At 39.5% G+C, this 16,706-nt stretch overlaps 2 protein-coding genes and 1 long non-coding RNA gene across 5 annotated transcripts in view; 2 read left to right on the top strand and 1 right to left on the bottom strand.

Moving 5' to 3' along the window:
* Window positions 1-440: 440 nt before the first annotated feature.
* LOC111595531 overlaps window positions 441-16,706 on the bottom strand; it is a 38,132-nt gene continuing 21,866 nt past the window's right edge. For 2 of the 3 annotated variants that reach the window (XM_023309317.2, XM_023309324.2), the window contains exons 4-9: window positions 16,169-16,304; window positions 15,958-16,094; window positions 15,062-15,275; window positions 14,319-14,523; window positions 3,703-4,097; window positions 441-2,277 (exon numbers count right to left, since the gene is read on the bottom strand). In XM_023309317.2, coding sequence (XP_023165085.1) covers window positions 2,087-2,277; window positions 3,703-4,097; window positions 14,319-14,523; window positions 15,062-15,275; window positions 15,958-16,094; window positions 16,169-16,304 — 1,278 coding nt within the window. In that variant the 3' untranslated portion in view covers window positions 441-2,086. Of the gene's footprint in view, window positions 2,278-3,702; window positions 4,098-13,966; window positions 14,037-14,318; window positions 14,524-15,061; window positions 15,276-15,957; window positions 16,095-16,168; window positions 16,305-16,706 lie in introns of those variants that run through there. The other variant, XM_023309332.2, reaches the window with a different exon arrangement.
* LOC111595930 lies at window positions 9,735-10,727 on the top strand. Its single transcript, XM_023309892.2, has 2 exons — window positions 9,735-9,749; window positions 9,819-10,727. Exons 1-2 carry the CDS (start codon window positions 9,735-9,737, stop codon window positions 10,596-10,598), a joined length of 795 nt encoding a protein of 264 aa, XP_023165660.2. The 3' UTR covers window positions 10,599-10,727.
* LOC111595551 lies at window positions 13,342-13,912 on the top strand. The gene is made up of 3 exons (XR_002751194.2): window positions 13,342-13,404; window positions 13,469-13,764; window positions 13,833-13,912. It is a non-coding gene; the product is annotated as an uncharacterized LOC111595551 (long non-coding RNA).

The raw sequence follows: 16,706 nt of genomic DNA on the forward strand, positions 1-16,706 counted from the left end.
TATATTAGAATATTCCTATTATCTAGTGTATTAATGTATATTTTATAAATTTTTTCAATTGATTTACTTGTTCAGTTAATAATAGACAGCGTAGCATAGGAAGACGTCAATACCTGCATAAGACATTTTAGCCATATTTTTAATATATAATATGTACTTTGTTATACCATTTTGTAATGTTTTGTTTTTTTTTTTATAAAAATTGTATGTAGTCCTTTAAAGCATTAAGTATACACTACATTAATGCATTTATTTTCTTTTTCAATTCTATCTGAAACTAAGGGTATTTACTGCATATTTCATTAACTAATGCTTTGAACAACCGTTTTACAAAATGTTTCTATTTATTCCGGAATTTTTTTTGGGTTCTCTCTTTCAATATATATTTGTTGTATTTTTCTTTAGCTACTTCTTCAAACTGTAGTAAATTGTTTGCAGGCGTAATAAATTTTATACATTTTTCATTTCTCTTTATTTGTTGTGGAGTTAAAAATAATTACCTAACTTCTAAATAGTTACACACTTATGTAGACGCATATTTTAGATATGTGTATATTATATACTGTATATTCTAAGTTGCTACTTGCTTTACATATATTTACTTTGCGCTGTGCTAATTTCTTTGGTTTTTCTTACATCGCTTTCTGACTTAGTTGCTATAGATACATCTTACAATGAGTGCTACGCGTTTGGAGTTTTCAGTTAGCAATAGACATTTAAAGCGCTTTTAAAAATATCGTTTAAATATACTTCTAAACACCCATATAGAAATATCTCGCCTCATTGTAACAAAAAGAACGAACTCTGAAAAGCAAATTAAAATATTTTCCTAACTACTCGCACTTATTAGACAGATCCATTACTATAATAACAATTTACAGAGCGCAATTAAAGACTAAACGAATGCAAATAAATAAGCTGTGTGAGTGGAGTGAACTGGGTGTCCCGAAACCAGGACAGGCGAATTTCGCGTCATTGCGGGTTGACCCCTTTAAGGTGACCCTTTTTTAGATTTGCCACGTGCGGCAGATTGCGACCATTTCAACGCCTTGTCTTTAATTTTCTTTTGTTTCGTATTGTTTTTTGTTTTGCATTTGTTTTTGGTTTAGGTTTTCTCAAAATGTTTTCAACACTGATTGTATTTGTAAGCTTCTTGGTTTAACTGTCTAATTATTTTACATTTAAACATTTAATTTTGTTTGTGGGGGTTAATTAATTTTCTGTAGCTAGGGCCCAAATTCAATTTCGCCCGAATCTTAGCCATAGATTTGCCATCTCGCTGATTAGCCAAAGCGTTACAATACCATAAAAAATATCAATTTGTTTGCATAACTTTTTATTATTTGTTTACATTTTAGGTACAAGAACCGGAGCCGTCTGGCGACTGCTTAAGTTAGCCGTAAACTCTGTTAAACTAGTTTAAATGTTTTTTTCTATTATTTTTGATAATCTTTTGTTTTTTTTTTTGAATTTTCACAAATATTTAGCCAGGCCCAAAACTCAACTGGATGACCTTCAAATACCAAACTAACCGTTTGTCTTTTTGTTAATTTGCTTTTCTCAGGACATCCTCCGGACCTGGAACAAGAGTATCTTCAATTGTAAGCATTGCACAAATTTCGCTACGCTACAAAATTGCCTCTGTTGAAAATGAAACAGATTCGCATTGTTCTCATTTGACTGCAATTTAATTACAAATATTTTCTTCACTTTGTTATTTTTTTAAATACCAAAATTGCAGTCCAGCAATTATTTACAAAAAAACTCGTTTAATTAGCTTGCCAGAACGAGGCAAAAAATATTATTGTTTATGCACTCGCTCTAAATAGCTTGCTTGGTTTACTGTTCTTCACACACTTCGCTTGTCTTCAGCATAATTACACCGAATTAAATTAAATTTGGTCTACAATAAATGTGTGAAAGCCAAATAGCTTGTGTGCGACTGTTGTTGTTGTTGCTGTGTCTGTCTTTTGTTTTTGCTTGCTGCTGCAATCGGTGCCCTTATTTTTGTTTACTGTACCTTTACTACGTCGGTGGTCTGCTCTCCTACAGCAGTTTGTGTTGCAACTTTTACCGTTGGCCCTTCCTAATAGCTCAGTGGTAGCACAACGAATATCAGCAGGGGCGCCAGCGACCACAGATGCGTTAGGACAGCCCCACGCGCCCGCCAGCCGGCAGAGGTCTCGTTTCCGTGCCCGTTACCATTGCCTAGAGCAGCCATTCCAATACTAGGTGGTGCCGTTGACGTGGAGGACGCCTGGTGTCGCTCTACCTCCACTGCAAAGGTCAAAAGAGAGACGAACATTATAAATAAAGCTTTAGAAAGTCAAAAACAATGGTCAGATCAGGTAGAAAATATACTTTAGAGCCAGGTAGCAGTCAAGGCTGCCTAACAAAATTAATTAGACCCCTTAAACTCGTCGTCTACGAGACAACGTGGCTAAAAACAGACAACAACAAAAACAAGCTGTCAAGTGAACGTATAAATAATGAATGTGAAAAGAGCGTTTGCGAAATAGAAAGCAGTCAGGAAATTTGGGATTGCGCTCCAACAACATGGACGAAGAATTACATCAAGTTGAAAAACTCGAATTAAGAGTGTCATGAAACAATTTCTACTGTAACTCTAAATTCACTCAAATTATCATGTGCCAATAAGTAAATGCATTTCCCTCAAAAGCGAGTGAACAGGATAGAGTAAAAAAAGAAAGTCTCTGCAAAAATTATTTAATACAAATCAAAGCAGACAAAATGATTGCAGATCTTAAAGGCGGCATAAGAAACAATTAAGGACTGAAGCACTCTTCTCTGTGAATTGGCTAAAACAAACGACGCACTTCACGCACCATAAATAACACGCATACGCCCCTTAGTTTTGGGTACACTCAAGAGCCGAACAGGCCGTAAGCAACCATTGGTGCCGGCGACGGCGACAGCGGCCAACGACCGTCTTGAGTCATGGGTCTAGTAATGTGTAAATTATTTCATGCAATTTGAGACAATTTACAGCACTGACTGAGTCAACGGCTTTACTGGGTGCAAGTGCTAACAGCCAACGTATAGACAAACAAAGCCGAGCAAATATATAAATTAACTTTTGTTTGCACACTTTGCGGTAATATGGGCAGGACGGCATTAAGCGAAAATTAAACGTAGGCAAACAAAATAGATGACACAAGCTCACACATTGCGCTGTGGGTGGTGACTCTAGGGGTGGATGACTGTAAAGTCAACGCCAGAAATATAAATTAGGGACGCATTTTAAAATGCCAAAAACCGTGCGACGTTGACTTTTGCTTCTTTAGCCCAGGGATCTTATTGTTGAGTCTTTCTGTAAGAGTCATCATGATGAAGGCAGACACAGCAATAGCAATGAGCATACATTTAACAGGTCTGTCTAACCCAGAGCCGCATGGAGCTAAATTATTTTGTGTAAATGCGGCCGAGATTCCTTCCAACATTCCATAATTCACATTCATATTGGGCGCCCGTATGCAAACGAGCCGTATTTTTGATGAGCTCATTGCTCGCAATTTTATGAAGCAAGGCCCAAAACAAATATTATTATTACACAGCATTTCACGCAGCGCACAATAAATACAGACATACATGTTTATGTATAATATACTAATTCACGTAGGTACACATCTAAATATCCATACTTATATGCATATCACGCATACGCCGAGTTGTTCCGCTTACCTTTCACCGAATACGTTTTGTAATCGGCATACTGCTCGCCTTGTCCAACCGTCGCTGGTATTGTCGACAGGCATGTGATCTCCATGCGACCATTGCTGCCCACGTGCTGTTCCGTTATCTCCAGGTTGAGCTGACTAATGCTGAACATGCCCTTCTCCATCTGAGCGGCGGTCACTGCCGCCGCTGCGGCGGCTACGGCACTGCCTCCGCCAGGATGAGACAGCGGACGCTGATAGCCAGCTGCCAACTGGTTCATTGGTCCGGCATTTGAAGGGATACCCAGTTCCTTGTTAATGTTCGGTGCCTGAGGGCCGAAACCGCCGCTGTTCAAGGTACTGCGAATAATGCCGAGCGCATTTTCATTAATATGACGGCGAAACTTTCGGTTGGAGTTTCTGAAAAAGAGTGGAATGAAAAAAAATGGAATGGTTAAGTAGATTTCTAGAATATCAGTCGCAAACACCACCAGTCAGAGCTGAATGCGCCAAAGGCCAAAAGCAATTTGCACCCAAATAAGCTTGTAAATATTTGCCTTTTATGATTGATGTGCGAAAACATGAGAAACCAAATAAAGGATAGTCACATGCAGGTCACGCATTAAAACGAATTTAAGTACAATATTTTTTTACAAGTCGATTTCAAATTGGTCAAACATTCTGAAGACTGGCCAAGTGGGCAACGAGAAGACAACTGTCAACTAATTGTGACTAAAAGTCAATTTCATATTGAATAGCTAATGAAAATAAAGATAATTGTATATCAAAAACATATGATGCTAGCAACGAACGTTATTTTTTAATTAAAGTCATTTGCCTCCAGCCAGTTTACTTCCGTGGAAATCAACTGAATAAAAGGTAAAGCTTTAAGCTGTTACTGCTCAACTTGGCGACGTGTTTTAATGGAGTTGAGCGGATTTGGTGGATAACTTTGCATTATTCGTATACCAGCGCCGCAGGACCCACTCACACACTGTATGTCCAATTATCCTTTACGACTTTGTTTCATATTTGATAAGAAGCCTGCGCGGCATATAAATGAGTTCAAGTGTGCTTGGTGAAATTTCGACGGCTGCGGCCTCGTAATTACCTCAGCCGTGCGTGCGGGCGTCGACGTCTGTGACGACGTGTTGCTTTATTACAAATGCAAAATGACTGCGAAATTACCTGCACACCCAGCACATACACACTTTAAGCACACGCACGCACAGACCAACAAACCTACACACCAGCAGCTACGTCTGAGAAAATTATGTGGGGACCGTAAAGTTTTATGCACCCAATGTGCTGACAAACCAATTGACAGCTGTGTTAGTTTAAAACCTTCAATGCCATTGGACTTTAATAGCGCGTTGGCACTCACAAATATGGGGCTTATTAAAACTTCCGACATCGTATTTCGAGCGGAAACAATGCGCTTGTTTTCGTATCGTATATCAAGTAATTGTATAATTTAATAGACGGCAACTAAAGAATATCTCAATCTCAACGCAAATAATATTTAAATATTCTATTCCTGGAGCTGCAACAACAGTAACAGCGCCTGTAAGTAGATCCTTGACGGTGTCAGCGGTAGCGCATCCGCTATCTGCAGCCTTCACGATATACTATAAAGATATCAACAACATGGAAATGTGTTTATGTGCCAGTTTCGAGCTGCTTCCGTTGATGCTTGGCATGGTAAGAAAACAGTCAAGTTCCATGCAAAATGCTTAGATATTTTAACATATAACTTGATATGCAACGCTATGGAAATACACTGCAATTATCAGCACTTTGAAGCAAATGTCTTTCTTGATGATTTTGCTATAAAAAGTAATATTAAACAGAGTGTTTGGACATTTAAAGCTATTTTCGAGTCTGATTAACAAATGCTCAATCTGGGTTAAACTGAACTTTCTAAACAAGATCTAAAAACTTGAGGAATCAGTAAATGCATTGCACAATTGAGCAGGGTGTGCTTAAAAATTCATCACGTACAAACAGACAACAATCCCCATCGCCCCTGGACAGTGCTGGGATGGAGTAGAGCAGCAGCCATATCTACAATAACATGAAAAACCAGTCGCTGGCAGACAGCATCAACATCAACAATAAGCTAGTTAAACTAAGAGCGAAAACAAATGCCGGCAGAACTCAAAGCAAATGCACAATATCCGCATAAGCCTTCGACAGCATTGCGTTGACGAGCTTGGCAGCAGCAATAGAAGTAGCAGTGCTGACGACAGCAACAGCTGCTACTGTAACATCATCAACGGGACTGTTGTTGTTGTTATTTTAGTTGCTGCTGTTGTTGGCATTACAGTTACCGTACTTGTTGTCTTAATCAAATTCCTTATGCAGCGCACTTTTCACAGGAAAAGCAACGACCGGCAGCGAGAACATCAGCAGCAATAGGAGCAACAGCAGCAGCCGTGGCAGGAAGCTCAAGTTCAAAACACAACAAACTTGGCAAGCAATGCAAATAAAGCGGAAATGCGGCTCCCGGTAAGCAGTCGAGCAATATTGGTAGCAGGCAAGTTATGAAAGCTGTATAATGCTTTAAACTCAACCTCTAACTGCTTTCCAAGATATCTTAAGTTGGCGCTGACATGCTAGGTCATTTACGCGTCTTGGGCTTATCGCTGCCCTGCCCAAGGCGATAATTTGAGAAATACGCCTAATTAATTGGTATGTCATGCAGTCTGTTGATGCGTCGGTTATTGGCTTATATGTCTATCGGACGCAAAAGTTTCTGCTTTATTTTGTTTTCAAACGCAAGCAAATGAGCTAAAGGCACAGAGGATAAAGCAGCAAATCCTTTTAAGAATTTATGGCCAGGAGTTACCTTCCCACTCAGCACACACCCAGAACCATGAACAACTTTCTCGATATTCTACCAACCGGACCCATAGCCACCTCGTTTTTGACACAAGGACTCTCCCGAGAAACAAGAAAAGCAACTTAACCCGTAACAAGGCAACATCAACAACAACCACAACAACAACAACAACAACAACAACAACAACAACAAGAACAACAACAGCAACAACAACAACAACAACAGCAACACCCATAAAAACGCCCAACACCACAAGCAACGGTTACGTGCCAAATCCCATGAATTTCTTATATTAAAAGGCCTTTGTAATCGAAAACCGGAAGTAGAACTAACCGCAAGTTAGCAACAGTATTAAGAGTGGTCAATGCACGACCCAACATGATTAACACTTCAACTTTTGCAAACTTTGCTTTTTGCCTTTCTATTAAAACACAAATTATTCAAATGTCCATGCCAAATCGTGTTAATTATACAAATACTATTCCTCAATAGTGTTAGGCAATATCTGAAGGGAGCTTTCAACTGTGAGTAATTCTGCGGATAACAATACTTTCAAAGCTTTAAATGAGTAAAATATATTTTTGAATTCATGATTTAGATTATGTCTAGTATACTGAATGTTTCTCTTTTTCAGTTTAAGAGTAAACTGAAATGATGAGAGTTCATACAAAAATTTGTTTAAAAACGAGTTTGCAGAAAATAAATATACCCCTGGTCCACTGGGAACAGTGTATACTTAACCACACGCACACAAAGAGTTCAACACATTTTAAATTGGGTCAACTGAGGTCGTTGAGAACAACAACAGCAACAACACCGACTGTCATGGGCATCATATTATAACTGACACTGACAGCGAAGGTTTTTTATGTTTTATGTCGCGTCGCGACATTTCGGTCTATTGAATTATTTATGCAACGTAAAGTGCCTTCGCGTGCCGAGAGGCAACGGACAGCGAGAACGGTTACTGAGTAATTTTACATTCTCATGCGTACACATATAGATTTATACTCAGCGTCAGCGATACGTTAGGAAGAACAATTTACACTTAGTGACATAAGACATGAAAATAATCGGGGAAGGCAATTTTTAAAGAATATTTAAAAGCATAAAACTCACATTTACAAAATGTTCTCTGCTTAAGTGCAAATCGTCTAACAACTTTGAAAAGTGTTCTGACACCCTACGAATTTCGTTTCCGTTTCAAATATTCAAGGTTCCTTTCATACGCATATACACAGGATCAGAATGTTTTCTGATTATCTGCTAGACTATGAGAATTGTAATCTTGAAACAAATTTCTAATTAATAAGACGATGGAAATGATTTTTCAATAAAATAAAGCACGATCTGAGTATGATATACCGTCTAAATAACTCCAGCTATTCAAAATTTATAGAATTTGTGGAAAGAAATTTTAATACAAAATATGTAAATTTAAGGTGCTTTCGATTAACATGTAGTAATTTATTATATTGAACTTATTGCATTAAAATACATTTTTATTAATATTCATGAAATTCTCCGTTAGCATCCCCATTACCTCAACATAGTGAGCGCACTTGAACTGTAGTTTATGAAAGTGTTTTCACTGCACTTATAGCCACTTGTTTCTGGGCACTGGGATAATTTACTTAATTGCACATTTATAGCTGTTTGTCTGATTGCTTACCTATTTCAATATCGTATGTACATAGGCCACTCTACAAACTCATATGTTTCCAATTAACTTAATTGCATTTCTATTGATTTTGAACAGGACTTGCCGGAATTTGACGAGTCATATTAAAGACTCGTTACCCTCATTATCGGATTACTAACACTTTAGCTTCTAGTATACAAAACAAATGAAAAATGACAGAGCTACGAGTGACTGACCATTTTGATAGCTAGCCTAAAGTATAGCAACACTATTTTTAGAATTGGCAAATGCACACAAGTATGCAACGAAATCTTATACAGAAAAAATACTATAACTAAAAGTTCATCTATACAAAATTTACTATGGTTATTTATTCTTTTTAAATGCAAATTTTCTTTAAAGCAAAAAATTATATATTAATATCCAATATTTCAGGTCAATTAACTGCATATTTATATTACAAACTATGCTTCAAAATTCGATGGACTCAAAATTAAATTAACAAAAATCAACAACGCGAATTAAATTAACGAATTGTGCCCAATCAGTTGTTGGCAGTTACAGTAAAAGTCAATAAAAGTGTTGTGATGTCACAACATACACATATGCAGAATCAAATTAATTCGGAAAAAAGTCTGAAATGGTTTACTACAAAATGCCTGAAGCGCTTGTTAATTTGCATAAATGCTGCTTCTGCTTTGTTTTTTAATGGTGTTGTGTTACTGTTGTTTGCTAAGTTATTTGTTTTTATTAATTTTTTTTTTCTTTAATTTTACGAAACGGCATTGTTATCTGTTGTGGCCAAACAATAAAGACGAATACAGGTGCAGTGGTAAAAGCTAACGAAATGGCCATGTATTGCATTAATTTGCTGTTCATGGCAGGCGGTTCCCACTGTTGTTGTCATGCTAATCGATAGCTATCATTATAAAATATTTATCGTGCATATATTTAATTTCGATTCAGTTTCCGAATCACTGCCTGTGCAACTATTTAGCTTTAGTGTTGACATTTGTGTTGTTTTCGCGTGCTGTAATATATTTGCATTTGTGTGAACGCTTATAATTAATTAATTACATGGCCACAAAATGGCCAAGAATGCAAATTTTCCGCTAACCGCTGCAAACATAAAATCCGCCACCTATCCCGTGGCATTGGTCCCATATAGGTAACATTGGCTCGCCGCAATGACATCTCGAACCGGTGCTTCCACCATTTCCATTTGCATGTCGATGGTGCGACTCGATTGATTCAGCGAAATTCGCAATAGGGTTTTGATTTATGCAAACTAATTCGCTGGCGGATACGGCTGGCCGCTTTTGTGTTTAACGCCAGTTACAACATTCAGTGATAACGTGGATGAACGGCCAAAATAACAGCAGTCAGAGCGGCCATCGACTGCGCAATCTGCATCTGCAACGGCCTAGCGTTTGGCCCATTGCTGCCGGTTATAAAAACGCCCATCGATCGCACGGGCAGCATCACACGTCTGCCACACCTCGCGGCGTAATCGCGTATGGTGACAGCCGTTGACATTGCAACCGTAAATTGGACTTTGAAGCATCACCCGAAAATGCGTCAGCTTATTGTAAGTTCACTGTAAGAACTTCGCACTTAAATCGCATTCAGTTTCAATTCGTTTGTCTTAACTTGACAGATCTTAGCTCTGCTGGCGGCAGCCAATGCAGATGTGGGCGGTTATAATTATGAAGCAAGCATTGACAATTTATCGAGTGGAGGCTCTCTAACTGGCGGCTTGCTGACTGAAGGCTCCCTAACTGGTGGTTCTCTAACTGGTGGCTCAGCTGTTGACTATGAGTCCAACAGACAACCCGACTACTCCAACGACAATACAGAGTTTAACAAGGAGTTTTTTACATATTCTGCACCCGAAGCGGACTTCGAGGATAATCATAGTATCGGCGACTTGGCCGCTTCGCTAAAGAGAAATCTGCGCGTGCTCTTCATTCGTGCACCCGAAAACAAGGGTCTGGAGAATGCAGCTGTAGCGTTGGCCAAGCAAGCAGCAGAGCAACAGACAGCCATTTACGTTTTGACCAAGCAGGGCGACCTCACTAGCCTGGCTAACAAGCTGCAGAACCTCAATAACATCAATGCCAAGAAGCCCGAGGTGCACTTTGTCAAATATCGTACACCAGAGGACGCCATTAATGCGCAGCGCACCATTCAACAAGAGTACGATCGCCTGGGCGGCTCCTCAACATCCCACAATGCCGGCATTGCGCCAGTTCTTGATTTTGCCTCCAAGCAGGTGACTCAACAGGAACAGCAGCCGGTGCAATTTATAAATGAACGTCGAACGGGAGCTGTCAACCTCGAAACCCTAAGCAATGGCAATGCCGGCTCCATTGTATCGGAGCTTGAGGCGCCTGCTGCGCCTAGTAGCACCTATTTGCCTGTTAACAAGGTTAAGTAGGCGTGGCACGTCACCATGATCCAGCAAATTAGCCAAATTGTATTGCTAAGTTTTTCGCCCTAACGTTCGTTATAAAGCACAAATTTAATTTTAATGTACACTCGTGGTGTTGCTTTTATTGCCGCTCTTGTTGTTGCTCTCATTGTGATTAATGGAATACACCATTTCAGAGTCTTGTAGCTGGTATCAGCAAGCACTTATCCCTGCCCTCTCGCAACGCCACCAGTAATTAAAGCTGAAAGCGCACTGGCATTGGCCTCGCTTAAAATTGGCCTTTCATATAAAGGGAGACCAGTGCCCCGGCTTATGACACGTTCGCCACGGCTTCGGCAGACCCACCCAGACGGATTACTGCCACACACGCGATCAGAGCCAGAGACCAGCTAATTACATCCATACTCCTGCACAGCCATAGCTACAGCCAATTTCTTGGGCCTTAAGTCTCGGCAAGTCGCGACATTTAATGGTCGCCCTTTTAGAGGGTCAACTCAGTAACAATTTCAGCACACGAAAGACGAGGAACGAAACAACACTGAAAATTAAATGAAAATTACAAGCTGCATTTAAGGGCGCGCCTTTGTAGTTTGCTCACAGCAAAGCCAGAGCCAAAAAATCCAACACACAACACAACAACAATAAGATGTCCAAGTATGCGGAATGTGCCATTAAAATAGTCGCGAAGTGGAATACCCTCTGCCAAGCTTAAGAATACTTAGTTTTATTTTTATTGGTATTATTATGTATTTTGTTTAGTTTTTCATTATTTTAAATAATGCCCTAGGCAGGCTCTTAACTTGACCAAATCAGAATGGACTAAACATTTCTTTAATTTCAGATGTTTTATGAAAATGAATATTTCACATATAGTCTTTCAATTTTTCATCAATGAACTTTTAACTTCTTTTATCTTTTGGAATTGATTTTGCAGCAATTAATTTAAATTGATTTAAACAAATATTGTCAAATAAATTTGTGAATTTAGAACTTGTAGGTTTTATTTTTTGAGGGTTACACAACTCGGATTATTGAGACCGTACACGAGAAGATTGAAGGTGTTCAGCAGCAGCACGCACGAAACGCCAAACGTGCATATGCACGTCTACATTTATCTCTAGAGGCTTGTGTCTGGCACAATGGTCTTACGTGTTGCACAAACATAAATTGTGCAACAACGTGTAAACTACTTTTTGACTGCATAAAATGCCGCATTCATATGCCTTTGCCTGGCTGTGTTTCCTATACACGGACACCCTTTCTAGCTACCGACGCAAAAACACCAACCCCGCCCCGCCCCCGCACTCCCCTGTCCTGGCTCGTCGCACAAGTGTACATTCAGCACTACGTGTTATGCCTTTTATAGCTGTTGCTGCTCTTGTTATTTTTGTGTTTTTATAGTTACAATTCTTTACATTCTTCTGTACTCTTTAAACGCATTGCAGCTCAAGCAGCTGAGCAAAATTTGAATCAAATGGCAGGCATTCACAAAGCTGTTTAATAGGGCGATGCAACACAAAGACCAGTTAATTTCTGTTGCTCTTAAACTTGATTGTGGCAATCACTTAATCAAATTTAGCGGTTAATTACGTAGCATGGCCAACGGCGCACATGGCGCATACGTAATGCAGTTCATAAATGCTGCAAGGTCGCAGTTCGGGACTTTATAGCAAACATTGGCATTCTATTTGCATAAAATCACATGCATAGTAACACACACAACACACGCACTTACACAGTCAGGCATGTGAGTTGCTCAGTATATTAAGCATGAACTTAATAAACATTCCAGTGTACGTCACGCCCACATGTATATGCACAGAGAGAAATTTATGCACACTACTGTAAACAAAAACGTGACCGTTACTTGCTACCTTCTGTTGCTGCTGTTGCTAGTTGTTGCTTGCGCATTTTTTATAGTTTTTTTACTTCGTGCTGGAGTGCTGCATAAATATTCGCCAAGTTTTAATAGTGGGCGCGTCTGCAATTACGCCCACAGTTGTACACATATACGTAAATAGTGCGCAGCCTGTAACAGAAGTCATGAATAAAACCAATACAGGGTGCTTCACAATGTACATATAATCATGCGCAAGATTGATCAAATTTAAACTGTATTTCACATGTATCTCGTGAGTATGTGAAAAGAATTTAGATTAAGAAAATTTATATAGACAAATCTATATACGAAATAAATTGAGTTTTAAATGTACTTTTTTAGTTATTTTCTTTTCAGTCTCTTATGCAGCACCCTGTATCCACTGAGTAGTTTCAAGGCCTTAAAAGCTGCAGGTCAGGCACATCGGAGTTAACTCGCACCCGTGCCACCTGGCTTATGCTCTTCCGGGAACGTTCTCGTGCACTTTGGATATAAATTATTGCTTATTAACATTAAGTTTTCAGCAAAATTAGTTCTTCCCACATACATTGACTCACGTACGCGTTTCATTTTGAGCTGCGGCAAATTATTTATAAAGTGTTTTTGCTTTTGCTCGTTGCCAACGCAATTAGCAGGCAAGGAAATGGCGCCATAGCTAATCATGGTTTCCACTTGCGGATAAATTAACCAAGTAGTTTCTCCAAGTCGTAACACATACATGCACAAGCGCCAAGCACACACATTTGGGAAATGATAAATCGCAGCTGAAGGCAACAATTGCCAGCCAATTGCGCTAAAAGCTTTTCAAAGGTGGCTATGAAATATTCTGTGAAAAATTGAATTTAAAAATATTCGATTTAAGTTTCGACCGTCTCAATTGACAATTGTCAATAGCTAGCTAGTATAGCATTAGAGTCCAAGAACATTTTACTTGTGAGTTATTGTCTTACACCTGTCGTGGCCTGGTTTACTGCTTTACCACTGCTCTTTATGTCAGGGCCACTTTGCAGGTAACCGACGTAAATGCCCGCCACGTGGCTTATGTGTAGTAAGTATGCGAGTGCGACGCACGACCTCACAACTTCAAAGAGCAACAGCAGCAGGTACGAATTGTGGCGCTGCCTGTCATTAAACTAGCGCCACACACACACTCACACACACAGATAGGCCCGCACATATGCACGTCTTCCCGTGCACACACTTCAGCACATACGCATGCCCATGGCTTTGAAAGTTGAGCTAAAAAAGTTGGTATATTGGAAAAGTTTTCCTTCTTGATTTTTAATATCACAGGTGAGCGTAAATAATTTATTGCATTCATTTACGTTTCACTTCCAATCGCACCACATAAACATTTCCAGGCAGCAACACGGTGGCGAAACGGCAGCGTAACGCTAGGGCTCTGGATTTTTTGTATACCCGCCACAATAAAAGGCAAACGGAGCTAAGCACCAAGCAGCCCGGCAAGCGCTTTTAACAATGTGCCAACATCGCGGCACATGCATAAGCCAAATCCTTTTAGTCCATAGATAAGAAAACTTTAATAAACACGCCACACACGCAACCTGGGAAAATTGATAAGAATATGAAAAGTTTGCGCTGGGCACTGAGCAGCTGTCTCGGCAACCCAGCAAAGGGCGACGGGGTCTTTGACACGGTCGGTTGTGGCAAAGGTGGAAGGGTGACCAACTTTGCACATTGCATACTTTTAGAAACAGCTCGTCTGCTTAGCTGACGGCTAAAAGTTGCTGCGTTTTAATTTGTAAAGCTCATAAATAAAATTCAGCTTATGCCAAGCATCCTCAAGGGTAGGATTGGGTTGATTAATGGGGCCGGTGTAGACTAACCTGTGTTTTTTCAACTCCATCTGCTGCTTTTTCAGCTCCATCTGCTTCTTGCTTATATCATAGTTGCGTTGGTGTATCTCGTGTATCTCGCCGATGTCATGATAATTGGCCAGCATACCGAACGGATTGTTGTGCATATTGCCAAGGCTGCCATGATGTCCATGACCGTCGTGTCCGTGATGTGGCGCATACTGTGAGAATTCATCTGCAATAACAAAGCATTCAAAATTGTCCTAATTAAAGTAAACGTTGCAGCTGGCGCCGCACTCACTGACAAACTCAAAACAATTGCTTAATTGCTTATTCTGTGTGCAGTTATCAAAGTGTGAACAGAATACCCTATTCAGTTAGACGATAAATTAAACTAACTAAAACAACTTATATAAGTTGAAGAAGCTGAGAACTTTGATAAAGGCCTATTCAGTCGTTCAAGTCAGACAAAGAAAATATGTTCAATTTAACATTTACAAACATTTTGTATACTAAATTATAAATATAAAACATTGTCTTCCAGGCAATAGAAATTTGTCGACAACTGTGCCTTTACAGTGGGAGAAACTAACACATTTAGACTGTGTACATTAGTATTTTGTCTCTCCATTGCTGCAATTCAGACATTTATTTCGGAATTAAATAAATTAAATAGATTCCGTATTTTAATAAATCTCTATTAAGCATCCACAATCTCTATCTCGAATCAATAAAATTATTGAAATCTTTGGCTGCAAAAGTGTTTTACTTACCAATTGGACGAGAACCGCCCCAGCGGAGGCTCTTGTCGTAGCGATCGATATAGTGGGGCACGTGATACTGAGGTTGATATTGGTTGTAGTATTGCTGCTGGTAGTACTGCTGCAACTGCTGTTGAGTCAGAGATGTCGGCTGCTGCTGTGTGCGACGCTGATGCTTGCCGTTGAACGAGTGAACATGATGTGTGCGAATGAATTTCTCCTCGACCTGTCAGTATAGAGCGATGGTTGGGTTAGAAACGACATCAAATTTTTGGGTCGCAACATGTAAGTGCGAATGAAAGTCATTTGAATGTCAAACTTTTGAATACAACTGTAAATTAAAAATGGATCGAGCGTCCAAATATCTCATACCCTCATCACAACAGCCCCTGCCCTCTCGCAAGCCACGGCAATACAAAGCGCGGTCAGATGGTGGCTGGGCAGCGCGTTTATGAATAAATTTCATTTTAGAGTTTACCATATTCTGTGCGCCAACGGCAGATATAATAAATTTATTTATATTTCATTTCCTTTTCCCTTAACTACTGTTGTTGTTGTCGGCGAGGAACAGCTGCTGCTGCTGGCTCTGTTGTGCATGCTGTGGCTGACCCACACAGGAGCAGGGTTTCTGGGTCTTGGTCTGGGTAATTAAAATAAAAGCTCCATGAGCCGCGCATGTAGGCCATAATTATAAAATGGCTTAAAATGATGTTAATCTTAATGCAGCTCCACTGACATACCGACGTCCCATGACAGCCATTCCATATCTACACTTAAGCGCAGGCTGCAGTTCTGGCCACACTATAGGTGTGGTCAGATTGCTCCATTCTCCATAATAATTTGATTGTGAACGATTCGCCGACTATTGTGAATTTTTATAGATAAATCTTAGGTTTACGTATACGCACCTTCTTGCCATTGATTAACCATGTAATATGCGGAGCGGGCCGCCCTCGAGTCGTGTTGCACAGGGCGAACAGTTTCTCGCCAACGGCAAAGGGTGTACGTTTTCGGAACTTGATGGTGGGTGGTCCTGTCTGCGGCACTGTAAAGTCATTACAAGATGGGGACAGCAATTAGTATCAGCTAACTCAAATTGGTTTGGCATTTGCTACGCACAGAAAACGCTCATTAGCTCATCAGCGCTGGCTTTGGTAAAGATGGGCGTGTCCGTTGAGACCTCACAGTAAAATTGGCCAGACAGATCAAACTGCACATCTTTCAATGTCACTTGAGTTTCGTTCGAGTTTTCCCACTGTAAAATAGAGGAAGAAAAATGCATTACTCTGTACTCTTGGAACATACAGCTATATATATAAAGTATATATAAAGTACTATTGTCTTACTTGCTAAATAATATTTGTCATGGAATTATATTTACAGAGAATATTTCTTATTCTATAAAAATATAGTGACACGAATATTATGCATTTAATATTGTTTATTCGGTCTGTTTAATTTGTGACTGATTATGACTGCGCCACAAAAGTCATTTAATTGTAAAACTAATATACTCTTTTAAATTTTAAAAGCATTGACTTATTAGCCAATCGTACTTAATCTGATGCAATGTTAATTTATACATCAACGCATGAAAATTAATTTAATTTTCCAAGTTGCTATTAGGGGCTTCAAATTATATTATGACTTTTAATGG

Source organism: Drosophila hydei, unplaced genomic scaffold (assembly GCF_003285905.1).
Source record: "Drosophila hydei strain 15085-1641.00,03,60 unplaced genomic scaffold, DhydRS2 tig00000063-arrow-pilon, whole genome shotgun sequence".
NCBI lineage: Eukaryota > Metazoa > Arthropoda > Insecta > Diptera > Drosophilidae > Drosophila > Drosophila hydei.